Consider the following 26,208-nt stretch of genomic DNA (forward strand, 5'->3'; position numbering starts at 1 on the left):
TGAGATATCAACACTTTATTGTAAAATAGGCTTCGTGTAAGATGTTTTGCCCAAGTGTAGGCTAACGTAGGTGTTCTGAGCACATTTAAGGTAGGCTAGGCTAAGCTAAGATGTTCAGTAGGTTAGATGTATTAAATGCATTTTCGACTTACGATATTTTCAACTTTCAATGCGTTTATCGGGATGTAACCCCACTGTAAGTCAGGGAAGATCTGTAGTTCGTTTGTGTGAAAATCAATAAAATGATTTTTCAAGCAGACCCTATAGGCATCTTCTTTCTGCTGAGAAATTCATGTACTTTACATAGTAATTTTTAAAAGGCCTAAATATGCTTTTTTTAATATTTTACTCTGAATCTTACTATGTTTGATTAATAAAAAACACCTTCCTCTAGTGACAAACTAATATTTGCATATTCCTTGAGGTTGTAAAGTCTTTTCATGTGTATTGACTTCCAGCCTCCTAACAATCCTATGAGGAGAATAAAGGAGCTTTTATCACTTTATTAATATGAAGAAAATGAGGCACAAAGATGTTAAATGAATATCACAATTCAGCAAATAACAAGTTGGAAACTCAAGCTCAGTTCTGACCACCGATTCAGTACTCTAACATCCACTGATTGCCCGGGGATGCTGAGATGATTAGTCTAATTTTTGTATTTCTCTAATAACATTTCAGTAGATCTCTGTTACAGAAATCTCAGAAAGAATACACGGGGTCCTATTCCACAATTCTGGCGTCAGCCTTTGGGACCAGCACTGCTCTATAAATATTGACCGCATCCACTAAAAACTCTTGTGGGGCAGAAGACAAGTGTAGGTAAGCTCCGTCTCTATGTAAAGCCTAAAAGATCTGTTGCTAGAGTAAAATACTGTCTGAATTTCACAGGGAAGAAAGAAGTGCCATGGGATGTACATTATGCACACATTTTACCATTACAAGCGACGTGGTAATGAATAAAGAGCTAATTGCAATCCTAAGTTTTCATGAGATATAATAATAAGGACAAAAGAGTCACCAGGTAATTATCATTTTCAATTACGCAACTTATGTTAGCCTTCCAAGTATACAAAGAACATAAAATATAGCTTTTAGAAGTAATATATTCTCAGAAAAACTTTCAGAGTTGTAGCTCTTAGGTTTAAGAAATCTTTAAGACACAGTTTAATAAAAAATAAATCTATTTTCCAGTATGATGTTGTCCCATGATGTCCTCCTTTCTTTTTGTTTTTGCCACTTATTACAAAGTTATAAAACTCAAATGTAAGGTGCCTTATCGTCTGAGCCTCTGAATGTAATAAAAATCCCCTGAATTAAATTTTAAATGAACCTTTCATACATACAGAAATTCTCTGCACATTTTTCAATCTCTCAATTATCAGTGTGTTAGTGTTCTTATATTGTTCCTGCTATCTGCACGTAAATATGCGTTGAGTATCGAGTAGGACTCGTACTAATATTCTCTCAGTATATGCTTATGTATGTAAACCTTTGAAACTCTACATACAGAAGAGCACATGGAAGTGTTGGGAAGCGCAGCGACCGTGAGTGCTGCACCCACCAACCGCCACCTGACCTAGAAACTGCACTGTGACCAAGATCCTTGTCCCGGCCCAGGAGCTCTTGCCCTATCCCACCTCCCTGCCTGCCCACCACAGGTACCACTATCCCGAATTTTGTGTTTTATCATCCCCTCCCCTTGTCTTTTTAAAAATAACTTCATCACATATCTCTGTATCCCTAACTAGTATGTTTTTCAGTTTTGCTTCATTTTGAGCTTATAAAAATGGTGTCTTACTGTAGATAGTTCTCTGGTCCGTATATTTTCACTCAATATTATGTTTCTAGATCCTTCCATGTGGTTACACATAGTTCTATCATTTTCTATCATTTCTATCACTTCTATCTAACATTCCACTCGGTGACTGTTCTATAATTTATGTATTCATCTTCTTTCTGTGGATGTTTGAGTTTGTAGTTTTTTGCTATTATGGTCAATGATTTCATAAATTAATTTTGTATTCTCTCTTGGTGCATGCCTGCAAGAGTTTCTCTAGTATATACACCTGGGAGTAAAATTACTGGATAGTAGGGCATTCCAGGCCCCTTCTCTCCACAGGCACAGACCTTCGAAACCACTGCCGGGGTGGTCTGTGGAATAAGCTCCCAGCACTGAAGAGCTATCAGTGCCCTCCTGTGTGATTTTTGTAGTATCTTAAATCATTTGTAAAACCATAGACATTAGAGAATATTTTATACAAAAAAATTAAATTACAAAATTATGAGTTCATCATTGTATACAGGAGCTATTATAGTGCTCACTTGTTAGCGTTGGACCAGTTCTTACATAAACGACCCACTGTAAATTCCTTCACTGCAAATTACCTGTCCCCTAAGTACTCATATTCTTTCTTTACTGAATTCAGGAGAGGAACCAGCCTCACGAACAAGTGGTCATACTGTAGGAGAGGCTGCTCTCCTGTAGAGGCAAAAAAGGGGAGTCAGTGAAGGGGATTCAAAGGCAGCGGCTGCCGAGCACGTTCCTCCCTTCAGGGTCGCTGATGCTGAAAAGGCACCTGTGTGAGTGCCACAGGGCAGGCTGCAGTCAGTCATGCTGTCTAGCTGCATCTTGCCTTCAGACCATGGTTCTGTCCTGTTCTGTTCTCCCCAGGTCTAGCCTAAACGTTACAGTCTGGTCCAGCAGTTCTCCTGGGGTTTGAGGGCCCGCCCTCTGGTTGCTGAGTTAATAAAGAGCTGGCACTCCACTGGGACTAGCCTGATGCTGGTGACGGCAATTAGAGAGGCACCCAAAATGGGGAGGCAGAGGAGTCAGAGCTACAGGTCCAGCTGTGTCTAGGGGACATTTAAAGAGCCACAGCCAAACTATACGTGATGCCTATGGCACTCAATGAAAACCTCAGTGGCTGTTTTTCTGAGGTACTAAAGGTACTACATAGAAACACAGACTTTTGAAACTCAAGTGATAAACAGCTTTAAAATTAAATGACTCACCACAGAAAGACCACTATTGTCTTTGTTTGTGAATGTGTCTCCACTAGCACAGTCAATGCCAAATAATGCACAGATGCCTCCAGCAAACACTTCCTCAACATCCTAAATAAAGAAAGAACACAAAATGATACTCGCAAGTAATACAAATCAGGGCATGGTAACTAAAAAGTAACTGCAGAATAAATACATTGTTCATAAATAAACATGGCAGAATCTCACCATGAATTCTACAAAGAATGAATTAGCTACAACCACTGCAACACCGCCAATCAACCACAGCAAAACACCTTAAACAGGGCCCCTCTTTAAACCACATCTCAGTCGACAAGAAACTCAGAGATATGGCCTCATGACTTGGAGGATCTGCAGCACTGACAGAACACAGAGCCTCACAGTTCTAAAGCGATTTCTATTGAATTAAAAAGCATGTACTATATGTGCTGCCATAGTCCAATGAGATGTGTATGGCAAAGGCTTACACGGAAAACCTGCAAAGGAAGTTTTGAACACAAGGAGAATGGAGCCCATTGTACTTAAAATAATCAATTTCTCACAGGTGTAAGCAGTTAAGAAAACACAGGAACTCTAAGAACAAAGCATTGGTGCCTCTAAGCTTTCTGCTTTTTGTCCTTTTATACTAACAGCTCATTCTGAACAGCTGTGAATGAGCTGCGACTGACTGTGAAGGAGCAAGTGTGTGTGTCTGTCTGTAACGGTTACACAGCTGTACAGATCGCCTAGCTTCTGGCCCATGAAACAGCAGTGCCAGCACTAACCCCTCCAGCCTGCCCCTGTTGCCCATCTCAGAAAACAGCAATGCTGCCCAAGATCGAGACTGCCTATTTATGTTCCAGGAGACACAAAAGTTATGGCCACCAAAAATTTCTGAACGTCAAGATTTTGCTTAGACAACTAAATTTCTCCAGGAATACAGAGCTGAACTGGGAAAGGCTGAGAGTAGAAGACAATCACACACACTTGGTACTCCTGCCAAGGCCTAACCCCGTGGACAAGAGAAGGCCAGGACAGACTCAGAGCCAATTCAAGCATTCAAGCCCTAAGCCGAAGTTCATCTTCCAGACCAGATCTCGAAAGGCTTTCAATCTTCAGAGAGATTCCAGCACCAATGGGACCTGTCAAGGGGCTGGTTCTACGAATACAAAACTCTAGGGTTAAAAAGAACTTTCACATCCACCATATTTCAGAAAGTAAATCCACTAAACAATGTGGGAAATTATGTGTGAATTTATTACTCTCACTTACCTTTGAGAACCACAGTTCCACTGTCCTAAAAACCTATTATACTCTTTGTAATGATAGCTCTTAAGGGCTGAATCTTGTGTTCTGAGTCTCAGGGACCAAACTGTCCCTTCTCCTTAACCTCGGCCATTGAGGAAATACAGCTAACTCACAAATAGTGGTGTGGAATGTGTTCTTATCATCTGCTGATTTAACCTTTACCAAAGTGCTCCATCAGACCTGTAGCACAGCTAATTAAAAAGAAAGAAGCCAGGAAAACATGTTCAATAGAAGTGATTTCCCCATGGGGTTCAGGATACCAAGAAGGTAGATGTATTTCACGGACATCAGAGAAATTTTGGACCTCACAGCAATGACTGTACTTGCCTCCATCATGTCGGCATGCATGCGAACGAGCCTCTGCACTCGCACTTTCTTTCCTGTCCTGGTGTTATAGATGGTGTCACCCTTCTTCAACTCTCCTTGATAATTGCGAACATAAGTTAACTGTCCAAAACGACCTGCCTAGAAGTCAAGATTGGGTAAGGGTAGAAAGAAATGAAAAAGAAACAAAAAAATCAAAATTAGGAGTGATGTCAGTATCATGGCAGAGTGAGCTGTTCCCATTGTGTCTCCCCTCTAAGTTACAGCCAGTAGGAGATCGAATGACAAACAAAAGGTGCACAGCACACCAGAAACCCTGAGAGATCCAGACATATAAACACCTGAAGGTGGGTGGACTGGACCTCTGGGAGGCAGTGGAACTAGGGAAGCAGCCCCGGTGTCCTCCTCTAGTATTGGCAACTCCAACACCAGCCCTCCCAGCAGCAAGGGTGCATCTAAAATGCAGATACCCCTTGTGGTGGTGTCCTGACCTGAAGTTTCAAAAAGCACAGTGGCACTGGAGACCAGAGGCTGCACGAGCAGCAACAGCAGTTTTGGCTCAGCCCCTGCCCCTCTCCCAGCAGTGGCACTTGTGACTTAACCCCTCTCCTTTCCCCTGCAGTGGCGGGTGGCACCTGCAACCTGAGGCTCCAGGAGTCACAGCAGTACCTGTCACCCATCCTCTAGTGGCAGCACTCCTGACACCAGCCCTACCAGCAGCAGGGGCTGCACACGAGACCCCAGACCTCAGTCACTGGCAGTAACACCTGTGAACTGAGTGCCTCTGGTAGTAGTACTGCCAGCATCCCCAGATAACCTGGGAGCAGCAGCACAGGTGGTGCACGGGGCAGCAGCACCCGAGCCCGTGGAGAGCCCACAGAGAGCTAGTGGAGGAACACGAGACCCAGCAGAGGTGCTTGCAGCCTGGTGACCCCAGTGGCAACACCCACCACTGTGGGGACATCATAAGCAGCAACCTCGCAGGCACAAGCAGCACAAGAGGGCACTGACGATGCCTCTGGCAGAGGCAGTGGAGGGTGGAAAGTGCAGGCTCTGAAATGCAACCAGAAGCACCTCAGAATCAAAGTAACCAAAGCCGTGCCCAAATAAGAAAGGTGGGTACCACCATGAATGCGCTGGCAGGGGATGAACTCATCACCCACCATGAGGAAGCACAGCAACACACAGAACAGAAGGAAAACAACAACCCTCCAGAGACCAAACTGGAAGTCACGGAAGATTGTGATCTAACTGACAGAGTTCAAAATAGCTGTCATGAAGAAACTCACTGAGTTACAAGAAAACTCAGAAACACAGTTCAATGAGCTCAGGAATAAAATCAACAGAAGGAGCACTCCACCAAAGAGACTGAAACTAAAAACCCCCCAGAAATTCTGGAGATAAAGAACACAATTAATGAGATGAAAAAAACTAGAAAGCATTGGAAATAGAGCAGACCATATGGAAGAAGGGATTCGCAAGCTTGAAGACAGATCTAGAAATGATTCAGGTGGAAGAGGAGAAAGAACTAAGATTTTTTAAAAATGAAGAAAATGGAGAAATATCCAACTCAGGAAAAGCAACATAAGGACAATGGGTATCCCAGAAGGGGAAGAGTGGGAGAAAGGAGCAGAGAGCTTATTCAAAGAAATAACAGCTGAGAACTTCCCAAAACTGAGGAACGAACTGGATATACAAGTCCATAAAGCTAATAGAACCCCTACTTATCTCAATGCAAAAAGACCTTCTTCAAGGCACTTTACATTAAAACTGCCAAAAGTCAACAACAAAGGAGGAATATTAAGAGCAGCCAGAGAAAATAGCATACGAAGGAACCCACATCAGGCTATCAGCAGATTTCTCAGCAGAAACTCTACAGGCCAGGACAGAGTGGAATGATATATTCAAAATATTGAAAGATAAAAACTGTCAGCCAAGAATACCCTGTCCTGACAGCAAGACAATAATAGTAGGGGACTTCAACACCCCACTTACACAATGGACAGATCATCCAGACAGAAGGTCAACAAGGAACAGTAGCCTTAAACAAAATGCTAAGCCAGATGGACTTCATGGATGTATACAGAACATTCCATCTCAAAGCAGCAGAATATACATTCTTCTCAAGGGCACAAAGAACATTCTCAAAGACGGACCATACATTGGGAAGCAAAACAAGCCTCAATAAATTTAAGACACCTGACATCATATCAGGCATCTTTTCTGATCACAATGCTATGAAACTAGAAATGAACTACAATAAGAAAGCTGAAAAAGTCACAAATATGTGTAGACTAAACATGTACTGAACAACTATTGGATCAATGAACAAATAAAAGGAGAAGTCAAAAAATACCTGGAAACAAAAGAAAATGAAAACACAACATAGCAAAGCTTATGGGATGCAGAAAAGTGGTACCAGGAGGGAACTAAATAGCAATACAGGCCTACCTCAAGCAACAAGAAAAATCTCAAATAAACAATCTAACACTATACCTAAAAGAACTAGAAAAAGAAGAACAAACAAAACCCAAAGTCAGTTGAAGGAGGGAAATAATAAAAATCAGAGTGGAAATAAATGAAATAGAGACTAAAAAGACAATAGAAAGGATCAATGACACTGAGAGCTGATTCTTTGAAAAGATAAACAAAATTGACAAACCCTTAGCCAGACTAAGAAAAAAAGAGAGAAGGCTCATGGGCTGGCCTGGTGGTGTAGTGGTTAAGTTTACGAGCTATGCTTTAGGGGCCCATGGTTCGCAGGTTTGGAACCTGGGCACAGACCTACACACTGCTCATCAAGCCATGCTGTGGTGGCAACTAACATACAAAATAGAGGAAGATTGGCACAGATGTTAGCTCAGGGCCAATTTCCCCAACAAAAAAATTAAAAAGAGAGAGAAGGCACAAATAAATAAAATCAGTTTTAAATATTTTATTTAAATATATATTTAAATGAAAGAGGAGAAATTACAGCAGATACCAAAGAAATACAAAGGATTATAAGAATACCATCAAGAGCTATGCACCATGATATACATGATATACATTATACATGATATACACTAACAAACTGGATAACATATAAGAAATGGATAAATTCTTAGACTCTTACAACTTCCCAAAGCTGAATCAAGGAGAAATAGAGAATCTGAATAGACCAATCACAAATAAAGAGATTGAAGAAGTAATGAAGAACCTCCCACAAAACAAAACTTCAGGACCACAGGGCTTCTCTGGTGAATTCAACCAAACATTCAAAGAAGACTTAAGACCTATCCTTCTCAAAGTCTTCCAAAAAGATGAAGAGGACGGGATGCTTCCTAACTCATTTTACAAGGCCAATATTACCCTGAAACCAAAACCAGACAAGGGCAACACAAAAAAGGAAATTACAGGCCAATATTACTGATGAACATAGATGCAAAAATTCTCAACAAAATATTAGCAAATCAAATACAACAATACATTAAAAGGCTCATACACCACGATCAAGTGGGATTTATTCCAGGCACATGGATGGCTCAGCATCCACAAATCAATCAATGTGATTCACCACAATAACAAAAAGAGGAATAAAAATCACATGATCATCTCAATAGATACAGAAAAAGCACTTGACGAGATTCAACATCCATTTATGATAAACCCACAGCCAACCCATACTCAATGGCGAAAAACTGAAAGCCATCCCTCGAAGAACAGGAACCCAAAAAGGATGCCCATTTTCATCACTCTTACTCAACATACTATTAGAAGTGCTAGCCAGAGCAATTAAGCAAGAAAAAGAAGAGGGATCCAAATTGGAAAGGGAGAAGTAAAACTGCCACTATTTGCAGATAACATGATTCTATATATAGAAAACCTTAACGAATTCACCAAAAAACTATTAGAAATAATTAACAAGTACAGTAAACTTGCAGTGTACAAAATCAACATTTAAAAATCAGTCTCATTTCTATACACGAACAATGAACTAGCAGAAAGAGAAATTAAGAATACAATTCCATTTACAATTGAAACAAAAAGAAGAAAATACCTAGGAATAAATTTAACCAAGGAGGTGAAAGACCTATACACTGAAAACATAAGACGTTATTGAAAGAAACTGAAAAAGACATACAGAAATGGAAAGCTATTCCGTGCTCACGGATTGGAAGAATTAACATAGTTGAAATGTCTATATCACCTAAAGCAATCTACAGATTCAATGCAATCCTTATCAAAATCCCAAGGACATTTTTCACTGAAATAAAACAAAGAATCCTAAAATATATGTGGAACAACAAAAGACCCCAAACAGCCAAAGGAATCCTGATAAAAAGAACAAAGCTGGAGGTATCACACTCCCTGATTTCAAAATATACTACAAAGCTATAGTAATCAAAACAGCATGGTACTGGCAGAAAAGCAGACACACAGATCAATGGAACACAATTGAGAGCCCAGAAATAAATTCACACATCTATGGACAACGGATCTCTGACAAAGGAGCCAAGAACATACAATGCAGAAAGGGAAGTCACTTCAACAGATGGTGTTGGGAAAACTGGACAGCCACGTGAAAAAGAATGAAAATAGACCATTATCTTACACCATACACAAAAATTAACTCAAAATGGATTAAAGACTTAAATGTAAGGCCTGAAACCATAAAACTCCTAGAAGGAAACATAGGTAGTACACTTTGACATAAGTCTTAGCAGCATCTTTTTGAATATCATGTCTACTCAGGCAAGGGAAACAAAAGAAAAAATAAATGAATGGGAGTCCTTCAAACCAAAAAGCTTCTGCATGGCAAGGAAACCATCAAGAAAATGAAGACAACTCACCAACTGGGAGAAAATATTTGCAAATCATATATCTGATAAAGGGTTAATATCCAAAATACATCAAAAACATTTAACTCAACATCAAAAAAATGAACAACCCAATCAAAATGTGGGCAGAGGATAAGAACAGACATTTTTCCAAAGAAGATAAACAGATGGCCAACAGGCACATGAAAAGATGTTCAACATCATTAACTATTAGGGAAAGGTAATCAAAACTACAATGAGATATCACCTCACACCTGTAAGAATGGCTTTTATTAAAAAGACAAGAAATAAGTGTTGAAGAGGATGTATAGGAAAAGGAATCCTCATACACTGCTGGTGGGAATGTAAATTGGTGCAGCCACTACGGAAAACAGTATGGAGATTACTCAGAAAATTATAAATAGAAAATACCATATGATCTAGCTATTCCACTTCTGGTTATTTATCTAAAGAACATGAAAACACTAATTTGAAAAGATATATGCACCTCTATGTTCACTGTAGCATTACTCACAATAGCCAAGATTTGGAAGCACCCTAAGTGCCCATCAATGGATAAACAGATAAAGAAGATGTGGTATATGTATATATACACAATGGAATACTACTCAGCCATAAAAAAAGATGAAATAGTGCCATTTGTGACAACACTGATGGATCTTGAGAGTATTATGCTAAGCAAAATAAGTCACACAGAGAAAGACAATTACCATATGACTTCACTCCTATGTGGAAGATAAACACACAGATAAGGAGAACAGAGTGGTGGTTACCAGAGCAGCAGGTGGTAGAGGGCTGGGGGGGCAAAAGGGGTAAAGGGGCACACGTGTATGGCGACAGAGAGAAACTACACTTTTGGTGGTGAACTCAATGCACTCTACATAGAAATTAAAATATAATGATGTGTACCTGAAATTTATACAATGTTATAAACCAAAGCGACCTCAATCAAATAAATAATAATAAAAGTAATCAAACTTAGGAGAACTTCACACTACCTCCAAATATTTCCTATCAATCTTAGTAGTACATCTTATATACATGTTTTGGTTTGTCATAAACTACCTTAATACTAGCTTTGAATAAGATAAGTTAAATGGTTGTTGTTATTCTTTTTGGTATCACAATCCAAGATACTACTTCTGTTTCCTCCAAAATAAAAGTTATTAAAAGAAAATTTTAATTATTTATATAATTAGGAAGTATGCTTTTGCCTTCTAATATTATTTCATAAGTTCAGTTTAATAAAATAAGACACAAAAATAAGGTATAATTATTGGAAAGACAACAAAAACATCATTAGAAATGGTAAGATTGTACTATACATCTAAAAAACCCTTTGATAATCACCTGGAAAGCTATCTAAGTAAGAGTTCTGTGAAGTGACTGAATATAAAATGAGTATTCAAGAATCAATTCCTCCTGAACAGTAACACTAATCAATTAGATATATATTTAAAAGTTACCAATTTTTCCCACATTAATTTATGGGTTTAACACAATAGCAACCAAAATCCCAAGAGGAATATATAAACATTTGATAAGTGATTTAAAATCTACTTAGAAAAATGGTTAAAAATAGAAACTAAAAACTATGGCAATGAGAAGAAACTAACCCTGACTAATATTTAAAAAAATTAAATACTCCAAAACTTAAAAAGTATGGAACTAGCACCAATTAGACCGAACAGTCCATAGAGCATAGTTAAAAATCTAAAATGTTTGGGGCTGGCCCCGTGGCCGAGTGGTTAAGTTCGCGCACTCCGCTGCAGGCGGCCCAGTGTTTCGTTGGTTCGAATCCTGGGCGTGGACATGACACTGCTCATCAAACCACGTTGAGGCAGCGTCCCACATACCACAACTAGAAGGACCCACAACGAAGAATATACAACTATGTACCGGGGGGCTTTGGGGAGAAAAAGGAAAAAATAAAATCTTTAAAAAAAAAAAAATCTAAAATGTTTAATTCATTTGTCAATAATGATTAAAAAAACATGACAATCAATGGAAAAGTGTAACGTTGTTCAAAACCTGGTAACGAGACAATGGGTCTTCTCTTTGGAGGCAGAGGAGATCCACTTAGACCCTACCTCACAGCACACAGCAAAACAAATTCCAGCCGGTTTAACAACCAATAAACAAAGCAGAGGAAACTAAAGAAATATTTACAAAATATATTCAAAGAGCAGGGCTTCTGCAGTTAAAAATGAGAGAATGACTCAAGATAAAGACATATATTTGATTATATAAATTTTAAACCGCTAATTGTTTTAAAAGAGAACTTTATTAGGGAAAGCTCATACCAATAAGTAAAACACTTTGACTCTAATTTTAAAAAAGGAAAGACAAAAGAAATAAAGAAACAATTACAAAAAAGGAAATGCAACTGCATAAACAGTATATGAAAAAATATTCTCTATCATTAGGAATTAAGGCAAGATGAAATATTAAAATGCCATTTTCATGTATGAAATCAGTACTGATTTTTAATAAATAATACTCAATTTGAACAAGACTCATTGAAATAACCTAGTACATTAATTCTGAGAGTATGAAAGCAATCTGGCAATACAAACCATTAAATATTAAAACATTCCATACTTTAAACTGAATAATCACTATTCTGGGATGCTAAGAAAGCATTCCTAAATACCTATTTTTAAAAGCTTTATGCATAAAATTGTCACTGCACAGTTATTTCTACTTTTGAATTTAAAATTATTTTCTCATTTTAGAAGTAATAAGAAGTAGATTGTAAAAATTTAAAAATAAAAACTAGGAAAAAGTCCCCAAATAAAATTCCATCCCAGAAATAACCACTCTTCACACTTCTAACTTATCCATCATTTTTCCCCGCTTAAAATATTAGGACCAGAAGCAACAATATCCCAACAAAAAGCACACTCCATGCTCAAATCTTGGTTCCTAATACTATTCTTGATTAAAAGGAATCAGGGCTCCTAGAGAAATGGCTGATTCTAGGGCTTGGGCCATGTAATGCCACAAAGTAAGGAAGTATTCAAAAAAGCAAAACATTGAAGAACGTCAAAAAGACACAGGAGCCAACGGAAAGAGCTCCACTGGCCAAAGCTGGGCAACAGAATAAGTGACATACTACTGGATTACAACTCAAACTACAAATAAATATCCATGAATCCATACTGATATAAACTAATGACTGAATAAACACATAAACGGGGGTGAAGAGACAACTCTCCCATATAGAAGAATCCCAAGTAAGTTAATGTAGATGCTGCTCCTTCCAGGAGGGGGAGCTGATGCCCCACCCCTTAACTGTGGCTGTGCATAGTAACTTCCTTCTAAAGAGTCAGTATCAAAAGGGGGAAAAAAGAGTAACTTTATAGCAGAGAACCCTGTAACCAAATCTTTTAGGAGTCAATTTATAATAGGAATAAAAACCTAAAAGAAAAGAAAATCTCTACCTACAGCAGTTAAATACATTAGAAAGCAACTTACCTCCAGTTTAAAAGCCAGGCCTACGAATGGGTGAGAACTGTCTCTTTTGGAGTTCATTAAGATTTTGGTTTTTTCTTTTGAATCACTTAAAATAAAAGAAACAGAAATCTATGAGATGCAATATTTAATACTTCTTTTATATCAATTTATTTCATCAGAGTATTAGCTAAGAAAATGCACGTGTGTTAAACGTTTCTGACCTCACATAAATGAAATTTCTTTGAAAGAGATCAGTAAGAATAACTTCCTTGGGCTTAGTTACAACATGGTGACAGGACCAGAGCAGACTAAAAAATACAGAAATTATCTGGGAGAGACAGGAAAGAAAAATAATCAATGCGTGCTTAAAAAAGTCTGTTTCTTAAAGGAACCATTGCTATCATATTGCGTAAGTGTTAACGTATTTCTGCAGAAACTAGGAGTCAGTTTGCAAGACTTACTCCTCCTGATGAAGAAGAGCATAATTCGGGACTTCAGATGGATTCGGTAGATACTCTAAAACAGCATCTAAGAGAGGCTGGACGCCTTTGTTCTTCAAGGCACTTCCCAAAAAGACAGGAGTAAAGGACCTATTTAGAGTAGCTCTTCGGATTGCAAGCTGCAACAGAAAAAAATTTAATGATTAATCTTAAAAATTACATTTTTTGTTTCAGATCAATTATAAACCAACAAATGAATGAAATGCATTGATACTCTCTGGAGTACTGGCTCTAGCGGAGACTAGCATCAGGTTCTCTATAACTTAAGGTCAAAATATAAAGAAAAAGAAACAAAATCAGTTCCTTTTTCAGGGCTTGGAAGCTACGTACTGTACAACGGCTTTCAACATTCTTGGAATGTCACTAATTTTCAATTTGGCAAAAAAAGATACATACACATAGAAAATAGACACATACACAGAAGAGTGTGAACAGTATGCTAACAATTGCACAAAATAGAGGGAAAAGTTATACATACGCAAAAAAAAATCTCTGGAAAGATACAACAGAAACCATTTACCAGTAACCTGCTTTAGGGAGGGGCAGAGAACTGAGCAGAGGGGAGACAGGTGGGAGATTTTTTACTGTATATCTTTGTATACTTTAAAAAATTTTAAACCATATGAAAGTATCATCTATTAAAAACACTTGGGGCCGGCCTGGAGGGGCAGTGGTTAAGTTCGCACCCTCCACTTTGGCAGCCCAGGGTTCACCAGTTTGGATCCCCAGCAGGGACCTACACACCACTCATCAAGCCATGCTGTGGTGGCATCCCACATAGAAGAATTAGAAGGACTTACAACTAGAATATACTACTATGTACTGGGGTTTTGGGGAGGAAAAAAAAGAGAAAGATTGGCAACAGACGTTAGCTCAGGGCCAACCTTCCTTACCAAAAAAAGGCATACCTTAGAAAACACTTGATTGTTTATTTATTTATTTTTTAAAAGAACATACATACAGGAAGTCCAGCGGTACGGATCACTCATCATAAAGGGCAATGAGAGTAAGAGGCTCTACAATAACGAACACCAGGCTTTAGTGCAAGCCCTATCAGTGGGCCTCAGGCTGCATCCCCAGGTGCCCGAATGGCCCAGGAGGTCTCCAAGCGTCAGCAGTGGAGCGTCAGCTCTTGCAGCTGAAAGAGGCCAAGGGCAGTGCTGTGGCCACAACCTACCTCTGCAGAAATACGGAGCCAGCATACAGTTATTTGTCAGTCCTCATGAAAAAAAAAAACTACCCTCAAAAAGCTTAAAGCAAAATATTTATAACCAAAATTTTTAAACATCACGAAAATGAAAAGTAAGATAACAGCTAGCATGATAAAACAGAGCAGAACAGGGGAAAACATGCACGGCAAAAAAACAATTACTATTTGAAACTACCTTAGCAACTTGATTTTGCCATTGCTAGGAACCAAAAATGTCTAGGTCACTAACCACCGAGGCTACCCAGGCCACATGGTCACATCCTTGACCTTCCACCCCTCCCTTATACGCAAGTAGGGGCATATAAGAATCTTACCATGCTTACTTTACATCCATTGGATAGAGAAACAAATGAGAGTGGTAGATAAATAGAAAAACTATTCCTATACCAGCCTAACAAAAGCTGTACTTTTCCAAAATTTTCCCTTGTTTTCTTAAGAAACACTTTGTTGACTTCCACTGTCTCTAATAATAATATATCCAACAATACAGAAACTAAAGTTACCCACGCATCCTGTGCAGAAAACAGTAAACACAGCAGGACTGGAAGTGCTATCCTTAGAATGGCCTGCTTGCAAGGTTGGCCCCTGGCTGGTGTCTGGGAACCAGGATTTCAGGAGGGTGCCCAGCATTCCCAGAAGTGCTAAGACTGGTTCACCGGGCCAAGACTGTTTGTACAATGTGGTATATGCTAAACACCTGCTTTCCCTCTGGGAGTCCAGGAATTGGTGCATGCCAGGTAGAGGGTGTCATGTGACCAGCCCCCAATAAAACCTTAGGCACTGAGTTTCTGAGAAGCTTCCCTGGTAGCTATTTCACAGGCGCAGGCACAACTTGCTGCTGGAGGAGTCAAGCACGCCTACGTGACTACACTGCGAGAGAACTCGTGGAAGCTTACACATGGTTTCTTCTGGACTTCACTTCACGTGCCTATTCCCTGTGCTGATTCTGCTGTATGTCCTCTCTCTGTAAGAAATCACAGCCTTGAGTGTGACTATGTCCTGAGTCCTGCGAGTCCTCCTAGTCAACAAACCTGGGCGTGGTCGTGGGGACCTCTTCCACATTCTGTTCAATAGATAAAAACCTAACTCTATTGTGGTTCCCAGGACACAATACTTGACTTTATTTATGGCCAGACCTATCCCTTCCTACACTGTGTTCCCTACTCATCAGAGAACTGAGGTGGTGAGCTTTGTGAGCGGTAAAGGACTAAGTTATGAGATATATTAGTAAGCATCCTCAGCTTCAACAGTTCTTTCCTTGGGCATCTGACCTGGAAACTCCATGAGTGCAATGTTTTACACACAATAATTACTTACGTGATTTCTGCTAAGTGCATGAAGTGGTTAGACAAAATGAATATCAGTCATTTTTTTATAATGATAAAATGTCCATAAAATAAAATTTACCATTTTAACCATTTTTAAGTTTACGGTTCAGTGGCATTATGTACATTCACATTGCTATCTTACCATTACCACTATCCATTTCCACACCTTTTTCATTATCCCAAATTGGAACTCTGTCCCCAGTAAACTCCCCCTTCGGCCCCTCCCCAGCCCCTGATTAGCACTATTCTACTTTCTGTCTCTAGGAATTTGACTGTTCTGTGTACCTCATATACGTGGAATCAAATATTTGTTCTTTTGTGTCTAGCTTATTTCACTTAGCATAATGTCTTCAAGGTTCATTCACATAGTATGTATCACAATCTTATTCCTTTTTAAAGGCTCAATAATATTTCATTGTATGTGTATACCAATTTTGCTTATCCATTAATCCATTGGCGGACATTTGGGTCATTTCCCCCTCCTGGCTACTGTGGATAGTGCTGCTATCAAAACTGGTGGACAAGTACGTTTGAGTCCCTGTTTTCAGCTCTTCTGGGTATACACAAGTGCAATTGCTGGATCATACAGTAGTTCTGTTTAGTTTTTTGAGGAACCGCCATACTGTTTTCTACAGCAGTTATATCATTTTACATTCCCATCAGCAATGCACAAGGGTTCCAATTTCCCCACATCCTTGCCAACACCTATTATCTGCTTTTTTGTTTTTTTGAAATAATAGCCATCCTAATGGGTGAAGCAGTATCTCATTGTGGTTTTGATTTGCTTTCCCTCATGGTTCACAATCTTAAGCATCTTTTCATGTGCTTATTGGTCATTTGTTATCTTCTATGCAGAAACATATAATCAAAAAATGGCTACCAGTCTTAGGCAGGGATCTTCTCTTTATTTGTAAAGAGTTGAGCAATGAAGTGAAAGACTCTATACAGCCTTCCAAACAGTACAACAGTGTAAGTACCAACATACAGTCAGCAAACACTTAGCAGCCTTGTCTCTTAACCTCTCTTATTGCTGTAACATTTCTCTACATATCTTCTTTCTTTCTAATAAGGACATACCCAAGAGGTTAGCTATTTAAGTATCTTTTTTTCTAGAACAAACTATGACTCCTTTTCCATTTAAAAATATTACATAACTCATTACTTAAAAAAAAAGAGTACGAGACCATGTCAAGTATTATTTTTTTCCTGAGGAAGATTCGCCCTGAGCTAACATCTGTTGCCAACCCTCCTCTTTTTTTTGCTTGAGAAGACTGGCCCTGAGCCAGTCTTCCTCCACTTTATACACTTGCATGGCTGACAAGTGGTGTAGGTCTGCCCTGGGATCCAAACCCGGGAAGCCAAAGCAGAGCACAATGAACTTAACCACTAGGCCACACGGCTAGCCCTCGAGTACTTTTTGAAGAAAGCAATCATGTTAAATAAGTTTACTCACATTCCATGAATAAGCCCATCGGAAAGCATCACATCTCCTCGCTGCAAACCAGACCCCCCACCTCGTGCTTTGTCAACTTAAGGCCCAGTTTGACGGCACCTGCCTTTAAATCAGAAACAGAGGGGATTTTTTCTTCCAGGAACATCTCACCAAGCTGCTCGTCTGAATTAGCAACACACTCAATCAGCTCCTGCCGGCGGTCAGCTGCTGCTGCTCTGAATTCTGCCGGAATTTCTCCGTATCGAACAACTTGACTAAGAAAAGAAAGGTTTATTTTGGTACTTTGAGGATATTCGATTAAACACATAAAGCACCCATGAAAAAGATAAACCAATGGCTAAAATATTTTTTCAGATGAGAAAGAGCTCTGATATATTTGCAGTATAATGGCAAATAAGATTAACATACGGCTTTAAAGTTCAGACAAAACAGTGGGCAAAATACTTCACTGACACAGCCAGAGCAAACCGCTCAAGGGTGTCCTGCTAGTGAATGGAAGCGGCAGGATTCGAAACCAGTCTGACCCCAAAGTCCATGTGAGCACCTGAAAATTTATTACCCAAATGAATCAGAACATCATGGTCTCTAACAAGCAGATTTAGAGACCCGACTCCATTGCTTTCCATTAATAACAAACCAATCACATAATTTTTAACACAGACTAACCCATTTTGCAGTAAAAAAAAAAAAAAAAAAAAAGGTTACTATATACGCAGACTCTTCAACTTTAATCCCAATGCTTCATTCCTCTAGGGGCCGAATAGCTAAGAGTCACAAATAAAACATACACAACCAAGAAATGGATACACCTGACACTTAGAAACAATAGTCTGACAGTTTTCAAAGTATTTCTTTAAAAATGGAACTTAATGTCAAAAAATAATAAGCTTTTCAGAAAACACATTTCTAAATCAAAAAAAGTAAAAGAAGCCAATTGCAAAGGATCAGAAAATAATTATTATCCTAAAGAATGCTCTTCACAGCTTTTAGAGCTTAATTCCTTCCTTCCCGCAAGCTCCCTGACCCTTAGCGTTTCACATCAGAATATACACATGCCCGGCGGGCCAGCGCTGAGCAGGGGTAGGTATATTAAGAGGTTCCACCTGGGGTTCTGATGCACAACAAAGTTGACAAGCCTTCACTTTAGAAGACAGAAACGTGTGCCCTGGTAATTCTGGGGAAGTGGATTTAATCCTTTACCTACCAACATGTTTTGAGTCCCTGTTACGTACCAGGTTGTTCTGGGGCTAGGGACATGAAGGAATAAGCCTGACAAAAATCCGTGTCCTCTTGGGCCTTACATTCTAAGGAAGGACAGACAAACTTTGTTGCTGTCACACGAAAAGTGAGAGAAATGCCTCATCCGCTGGACAGCCTCCATCTTTTCCCTGACTACAAGATGAGATAAACTCTACAGCTAATTGATCATAGGCCCTATCACCCACCTGCAGGACCAGCAATCCCAGTTCCATAGCAGAGGAAGGAAATCCCTCAAGAAGTACCTTTGGAGAAAGTGCCAGGCCCTTGGGGCCACTCCTCAGAACAAAGGGTCATTTACCACTCCCCACACTGTCTAGATTAGTGCCACTCAAAGTGTGGTCTGCAGACTTGCAACATCAGCATCACCTGGGGGCTTTCCAGAAACGCAGATTCCAGGCCCCACCCTAGATGTACTGAATCAGAATCTCCGAAGGAAGATCCAGGAACATGTGCGTTAACAAGCTCTCCAGGGGATTTTTCTGAATGCTGTGGTTTGATAACCACTGGGCAATTATAGTGCTTTGTATGCAAAGGCCACTCAAAAGTGGACTGATGGACCAAATTCCATGTCAAAAAGTTACCAATTTGCTTCTTATATTGCCCAAACCACACCTGTGCAATTTTTAACCGCCTTTACATATTAATCTTTTTATCTTTGTAATCTCATGAAATAGGCAGAGAAAATATTTATGATCCCTATTTTCTTCATAGTTTTTGTCACAAGACCCAAGACATAGCAGCTGCTCCAAAAAAGTTTGCAGAATGAATGAACGAATAAATAAATCAGTTGAAAAAGAGAGATTGCATTCCTAGCCCAAGCTGAAGGCCTCCTTCCACCACACCAGGCAGGGCACAATGTGATAGAAATCCATTAGCGAAAACTTAACCTATGCTCCCTTGGAATGAATACTAAGCAAAATAGGAAGAAACCAGGATTAAAGGCATTGGAACAGAATCAGCTTAAAGGATATTCTCCCAGCCTCATTTCAAAAAGATGTTTACTCTGCGTTTAAAGAACTCATTCTTTTCCTTCTCTTTCATACTTTTTAAAATGTAAGATTTTAATATATTTTTAATACTTACCCAAAGTCTCCATCAAAATAGATGGCTCGCTCCTCAATAAGATCTATAATCCCTTTAAAATCGCTCTCCAAACCAATGGGCATCTGCACAAACGCTGCATTATGACTTAGCTTAGACCTGAAAAATAAAAATACATACGTTTACCTCTTTCTTCACCCCAAATGTCTCTGAAATGACAAAATAAATATAAAAAGAAATCTATGGCAGATGAGGTGGGACAGTGAGGGGTGTCACCAGCAGGTCAGACTGGAAGACATACGGCAGTCAGGGACAGACTGACAACCAAACTCTTCGTGCTCAGGAAGCCACAACCCTATTTAGGCAACAAAAAGAACTCTAAAGTAAGTGTTTTGCCATCAGATCCCCAGAATAGCCTGGATCAGAAACCGAAGGGGGAGGAACAGGTCAATGGGTAGTCAGCCAGGAAATCTGAAGATGGTGGGATAACTGTGCCCACGCCTCATTCTCGGATCAGCCGACTCTCGTGAAGCCGAGTACTGCCATCTGAAGAGGAAGTTCTTAGGGGAAGACTCTCAGAGTAGGTGCTAAAGGCAGACACTCGTCACCAGCCCGTATCCCGACTCAGGCCAACCACTGAACAGAAGCCACACTCACCAGCAGGGCTTCTCCCTCAAGAAGGAATGAGCTCCAGCTACCAACATCCAGTCTAGACTTTAGGCCCCCATTTGTAACTATGGATAGATAACTAACAATCACCAAATATTCGAAGGAAACCAATAGCTTGAAAAAGAGGCATGAGTTCAAGAAATAGAACTAACGTCCAAAGAGAGAGTTACTATAAGAAAATAAAGTGTAAAGATGAGAAGTAATTACCTCTATTAACAAAGATGTTGCAGTAAAAGAGAAAGTTTATGGAAATTAACTATATAATTGCTGAAATTAAAAAGAAAACTACAGGCTAAACAAGAGAAGGGATGCAGATGAATATCAGAGTAGTAAGCTGGAAGACTGACCTCAAGAATTCTCTTGTAACCCAGTGCAAAATGAGAAGGAGACAGAAAGTATGGCAGAAAAGTTAAGAAGGCGAGATTCAGGAGTTTCAAAATCTGTTTAATGAGAGTTACAAAATGGGAAAACAGATTAAAGAGAGTAGGGGTCAGCCCAGGGTGCAGCAGTTAAGCACACACATTCTGCTTCGGCGGCCTGGGGTTCACCGGTTCAGAACCCATGGCACCACTTGGCACGCCATGCTGTGGTAGGTGTCCCACACACAAAGTAGAGGAAGATGGGCACGGGAGTTAGCTCAGGGCCAGTCTTCCTGTGCAAAACGAGGAGGACTGGCGGCAGATGTGAGCTCAGGAATAATCTTCCTCAAAAAAAAAAAAAAAAAGAGAGTAGACTAAAGAACCAAAGTAGAAAAATAAACGCTAACAGAAAATTTTCCTGGAATTCAGAAAAAGACTTGGGAAGAGTCCACTACTGCCAAGCACAAGTAAAATATAAGTAATAAAGGCAAAAAAGTGAAAACGTTCTATTTTACCAAGAAAATATGACAAACATCCAATAAAGAAAAATTTCATTCTCATGTTCCCAAATAGCTCACTTCCATCTGAGTGCACACAGCGATACAAAGGTCCTCAGCACCATCCCTCCTGGCACTGGACACCTCACTCAGTCTCTCCACTACCACGAACCCGACTGCCTACACCCATCAATCAGCTCTGCCATGGGAAAGCTGAGTGGGAACGCTACAGCTCCATTTACACAGTTACAAAGGGTGAAGAGCGAAACGTGGACTCTTCTCAAGGCTATGTGACACACACAGTATTGTGCAAAATGTAAAATGCCACAAATACCACTGGGTAACATCTGGCACAGAAAGAAGTGCTACTGTGTCTCAGCAAATATGTTACCACATGAGAGCAAGGGAAGAGAGCAGACTACCTAAGGGCATTAATTAAAATTAGTTGAAGATGATCTTTTAGGTTTGTCTCAGTAAATGCAAGTACTTTTAGGATCTAGCCAGGCCTGGTGGTCAGTGGTAAGATCTGGCGCTCTCACCATGCCGCCTGAGTTCGTTTCCCCATTAGGGAACCACACCAGCCCTCTGTCGGTTGTCATACTGTGGTGGCTGCATGTCGCCGTGATGCTGAAAGCTCTGCCACCAGGAATTCAAACACCAGCAGGGTCACCCATGGTGGGCAGGTTTCAGTGGAGCTTCCAGACTAGACAGACTGCGAAGAAGAGCCTGGTCACCCAGTTCCAGAAAAAGTGGCCATGAAAACCCTGTGAATAGCAGCGGAATACTTCTGACGTAGCGCCATAAGGTGAGAGGACGGCGCAGAAAGACACCACTCTGCTGTGTCACTAGGAGTCGGAATCATGTCAACAGCTCTAACAAACTTTTAAAATCTACTCTAGATTATGACTTTTCTAACTATAGCAAAACAGTAATTGCCAGATTGTCTTCTGAATTCACCTTCAACAACCCTACAATTTAAGTCATATTTTCACCATTTTACAGAGAAGGCAGTTGATGAGATCACAACACAAATCAAACTACTGACCTCAGTGTTCCACTTACTAAGATAAGTCACTCACATAAATAAATTTCTTTTTCCAGTGACGCTGAGTCAATCGTAGTTCTGGAGGTAAGGTTTGTTATCCAGATGGTCACAACCCCTGTCCTTTCTCAGGCTCGGTACCTCATTTGCTGTAGGGCCCTGGCTGGGTTGGAGCCCACGCGGTCCAGTTTGTTAATGAAAGTTAGGAATGGAACATTGTAGCGCTTCATCTGACGATTAACAGTCATGGTCTGGCACTGCACCCCTCCGACAGCACAGAGAACAAGGACTGCACCATCCAACACTCTCAGGGCCCTTTCAACTTCTATTGTGAAGTCCACGTGCCCTAAATGAGACAAAGAAGTGTGGGAGAGTCTTAAAGAGCGGTCTGATTTTTTTATAACATGCAAAATTAAAAGTTTTTTATCTTTCACGACATAAGTCTTCTAATTAGAATGTGGATTTCTTTTTTCTTTTTTAAAGATTCTATTTTTCCTCTTTCTCCCCAACGCCCCCCAGTACATATTTGTATATATATTCTAGTTGTGGGTCCTTCTAGTTGTGGCATGTGGGATGCCGCCTCGGCATGGCCCTATGAGCGGTGCCATGTCCACGCCCAGGATTCAAACCGGCAAAATCCCAGGCTACTGAAGGGGAGCATGCGAACTTAACCACTTGGCCATGGGGCCGGCCCCTAGAATGTGGATTTCTTAAATCACTCATACCATTCACCCAGCATAAGGTCCAGAGCCCCAAATCACTTCAAAAAGATACCAGGACATGGGCACCTTTGGATCAGCTACAACACATAAAACGTGAGAACCTTCCCAGTCACAAATTATTTGCACTATTTTTCAAGGAAACTACATAAGGACGAAATGCTCTAGGTCCCAAGTCAGATTTCTCTAACAGGAAATTCACAGTCACACTTTAGAGTATTATTTGATACTCAACAATGAGCTGGGTCATAGAATAGAAAAGAACTAAATGGGCTTTTGCCAAAATAAGCTGCAACAAAACCAAGAACTCAGCTTACCAGGAGTATCTATAATGTTGATGTTGACATCCTTCCACACGGTATAGGTGGCCGCTGACTGAACAGTGATTCCTCTTTGTCTCTCTAGTTCCATGGAATCCATGACAGCACCAACGCCATCTTTACCTTTCACCTAAACACAAGCACAGTGATTCAGATTTCTCTGTCCCTATATTCCAAGAAGGAAAGAAGTCTTTACTGAGGTGGAACTAGAACACAGATGGTTAACTGGGCAATTTCCAAAGAAGCCTAATCACCAAACCAGATCATCTCTTGAAATAGAAAACTGGTAATAGGTTTTACCCTCTGTGAACTGTCTAACCCTCTTTTCACTGCTGCTCCCAGCAAGGGCTCCCACAGAGCAATCACCTGGTCTGAGAGCCATTGTTGCTCCCTCTGCCCCGCTCCTGCCCTCCGGCCTCGTGTTAGTCCAGGAGCAGATGTTCAGAGAACGGGTTCTGCCCTGCTCTGCTGCATGTAGAGTCTGAGGCCCAGGTGGGAAGGATTCAGCTTTTAAAGCGTATGATTTAACAAGACGATCTTTTATCTGAAGAAATATTTTTAAATGGAAAGTTAAGTCACTCAATGATATAATAATTTCTTCAAGAGACTTTCAAGATTTAAAAAAATTTTTTTCTGCTATATGTATTTAACTCAAGCTCATACTATATATTATTTAAAACCATTTTTTCCACTTAACATTATAAACATCTCTAAATAACATTAAAAATTATGTATATACTATTTTAATGGCTGTTGAAGGGTACATCATATTGACAACATTCTTAAAAGACAATCTACTCAGGATACCCACAGTGATGGACTAGACGGATTCCTGAGAGCAACATTTCAGGCCAACTTGAGCAATCCTCTGTGTGATATGACTGACTAGAGATCCACGGTTACCATTCTTTTAACCTTTCAAGTTTTGTGAAGTTTATCAAACCATTAACTACAAAACAAGTAAAACCAAGCTCTAACTACTCTGGAGCCCACCACAACCACACACCTCATGCATCTTTGCAATCCTGCTGGTGTACTAAAGCACCCGTTCTGTCAATGTGGTTTTCCCAGAATCAGTGTGAGCTGAGATTCCAATATTTCGTATTTTCTCGTTGGGAATCACCCCTGATGAACACCATCGGCAGACCTTCCAATTAACCTGAAAAGTAAGAGAGATCAATTCAGTGCACCTTTTCTAAGAGAGAGCATGGGTTCAGCGGACATCGCTCCTCCACAGAAACTCAACGGACACAAAACACCATACGACACAGCTTGGAAAGGCAAAAGAGGGCACGTCTCCACCGCAACTCCCGCAACCAAAGGGAAGGCTGCAGGGGAGAGCAGAGAAGACACAGCCTGAAAACAAATACATAATCAACCAATCAGAAAAAGATGCTCGCATTAATTATGTAATTAATTAAAAGGGGACAACTACTTTTATCAAATGTTATAGGTTTGAAAGTATACACTGGGGATAATAAAATCAGAAAGATAGATCCTAACAACTACTTTACCAGGAACTAGAGTTTTCATCTTAAGTTCTGCTGTTTCCCCTTCCCCCTTAGTCTCGTTCACAGCTGGCAAGGCCGTCCGAGGACTTCCGTGCTTCACGCGGTGGTACCGACAGCTCTAACGCAGCCCACAAAAGGTTTCCAATTCCTTCTACACAAAGTTAACGCCTTTTTTTTAAACTTTATTTTACTCGGGGCGGGGCGGGGGGGACAGGGCAGAATCCTGCATTTTATGGAATTAAGACACAATGTAAACCACTGCCTACAGGGCTGCACATCCAAGTGCACTGCGGTCACTTGTGGGCAGAGGGAAGCACAACTTGGAAGCGGCGGGTAAAACTAATGGGAACCCTGGCGCCGGGCGCCTCCAGAGTAAACCCAGGGAAGCCTGCGAGCCGCGCGCGCCAGGCCCGGGCACAGCGGGCCACCGCCACCCGACGCCAGCCCCCCGGGCGCGCCCCGCGGCCGGCACGGACAGGGAGAGGGGCCCGGGCCGCTCCGAGGGCCACGCGGCCAGGGGACAGTCCGGGCTCGGCCCCGCTCCCCGGGCGCTCTACCTGCCTCCCCTGCCAGCCCAGCGCGGCGGGGACCCGCGGGAGCCCGCGCCCCAGGGCCGCGGCCGTCCCCAGCAGCCTCATGGCCGGCGCAGAACGGGCGCGCAGGGCCCGCGGCTCCGGGATGCTCAGCAACCGGCACCGCGGCGGGAGACCTTCAAAGTCACGCCGGCCAGCAGCCCCTGAAGAGCACTTCCGGGGCGAAGGACGCGAGCGCGGAGGGACGAAGGGAAAGAGGGAGGAGCTCCCGGATCTGAGGGCCGAGCAGCGCCCTCCGCTGCCCGGGCGCCCTCTGCCGACGAGGAAGTGGAGCTGCAGTCGCTTCACCGAGCTCATCCAGCCTTGCACGCTCCCAGAGCGCTGCAGCCTTTTGGGATGTGGTGCCAACTGTAGCAACCTGGAGAAACGTTTTTTAACAGAATTTAAGTGACAAAAAGAGCAGTTGTCATCTATGCTACCATCACAGATATGAAAAAATACTTATCTACAGGACACGACCTGAAAAGAATGTGGAAAAATGATGACTGAACTATCAATTACAAGTGCTTTTTCTCATCTCGAACGTTCCGTCGTTCTTCGGTGTTAGGCGTTTTAGGGCCAGTTCATATGGAAGACAGCCTCCTTGACGATTCCACTTGGAGGCATCGCGAACTTACTATGTCCGAAACGGAGCGTCTGATCTCCCTCCCAGCACCGTCTTCTGCAGTAGTCTTCATCTCATAAACCGCAGCCGGTGCCGCACTCAGTCGCTGTGAGCGCGCCGTCTCCTGGCAGCGCGTGCCTTAACCCCTCGCCGGGGGTCGGGGCCGCGCGCCAGCCCGCCTCTCCCGC

At 41.2% G+C, this 26,208-nt stretch overlaps 2 protein-coding genes across 2 annotated transcripts in view; both read right to left on the reverse strand.

The window, feature by feature from the left end:
* Positions 1 to 1,693, reverse strand: part of LOC138919024 (collagen, type I, alpha 1a-like) — a 57,660-nt gene extending 55,967 nt beyond the window's left edge. The window contains exon 1 of the mRNA XM_070242935.1: positions 1,657 to 1,693. Coding sequence (XP_070099036.1) covers positions 1,657 to 1,693 — 37 coding nt within the window. The remainder of the gene's footprint in view (positions 1 to 1,656) is intronic.
* Positions 1 to 25,728, reverse strand: LOC138919085 (elongation factor G, mitochondrial-like). The gene is given in 11 exon segments (XM_070243118.1): positions 1 to 2,482; positions 3,016 to 3,117; positions 4,642 to 4,779; positions 12,936 to 13,020; positions 13,376 to 13,533; positions 17,509 to 17,659; positions 19,749 to 19,865; positions 22,415 to 22,619; positions 23,310 to 23,442; positions 24,319 to 24,471; positions 25,381 to 25,728. Coding segments are annotated over 11 exon segments (1,614 nt in total). The 5' UTR covers positions 25,714 to 25,728; the 3' UTR covers positions 1 to 2,443.
* Between the last annotated feature and the right edge of the window lie 480 nt (positions 25,729 to 26,208).

Source organism: Equus caballus, chromosome 19 (genome assembly GCF_041296265.1).
Source record: "Equus caballus isolate H_3958 breed thoroughbred chromosome 19, TB-T2T, whole genome shotgun sequence".
Classification (NCBI taxonomy): domain Eukaryota; kingdom Metazoa; phylum Chordata; class Mammalia; order Perissodactyla; family Equidae; genus Equus; species Equus caballus.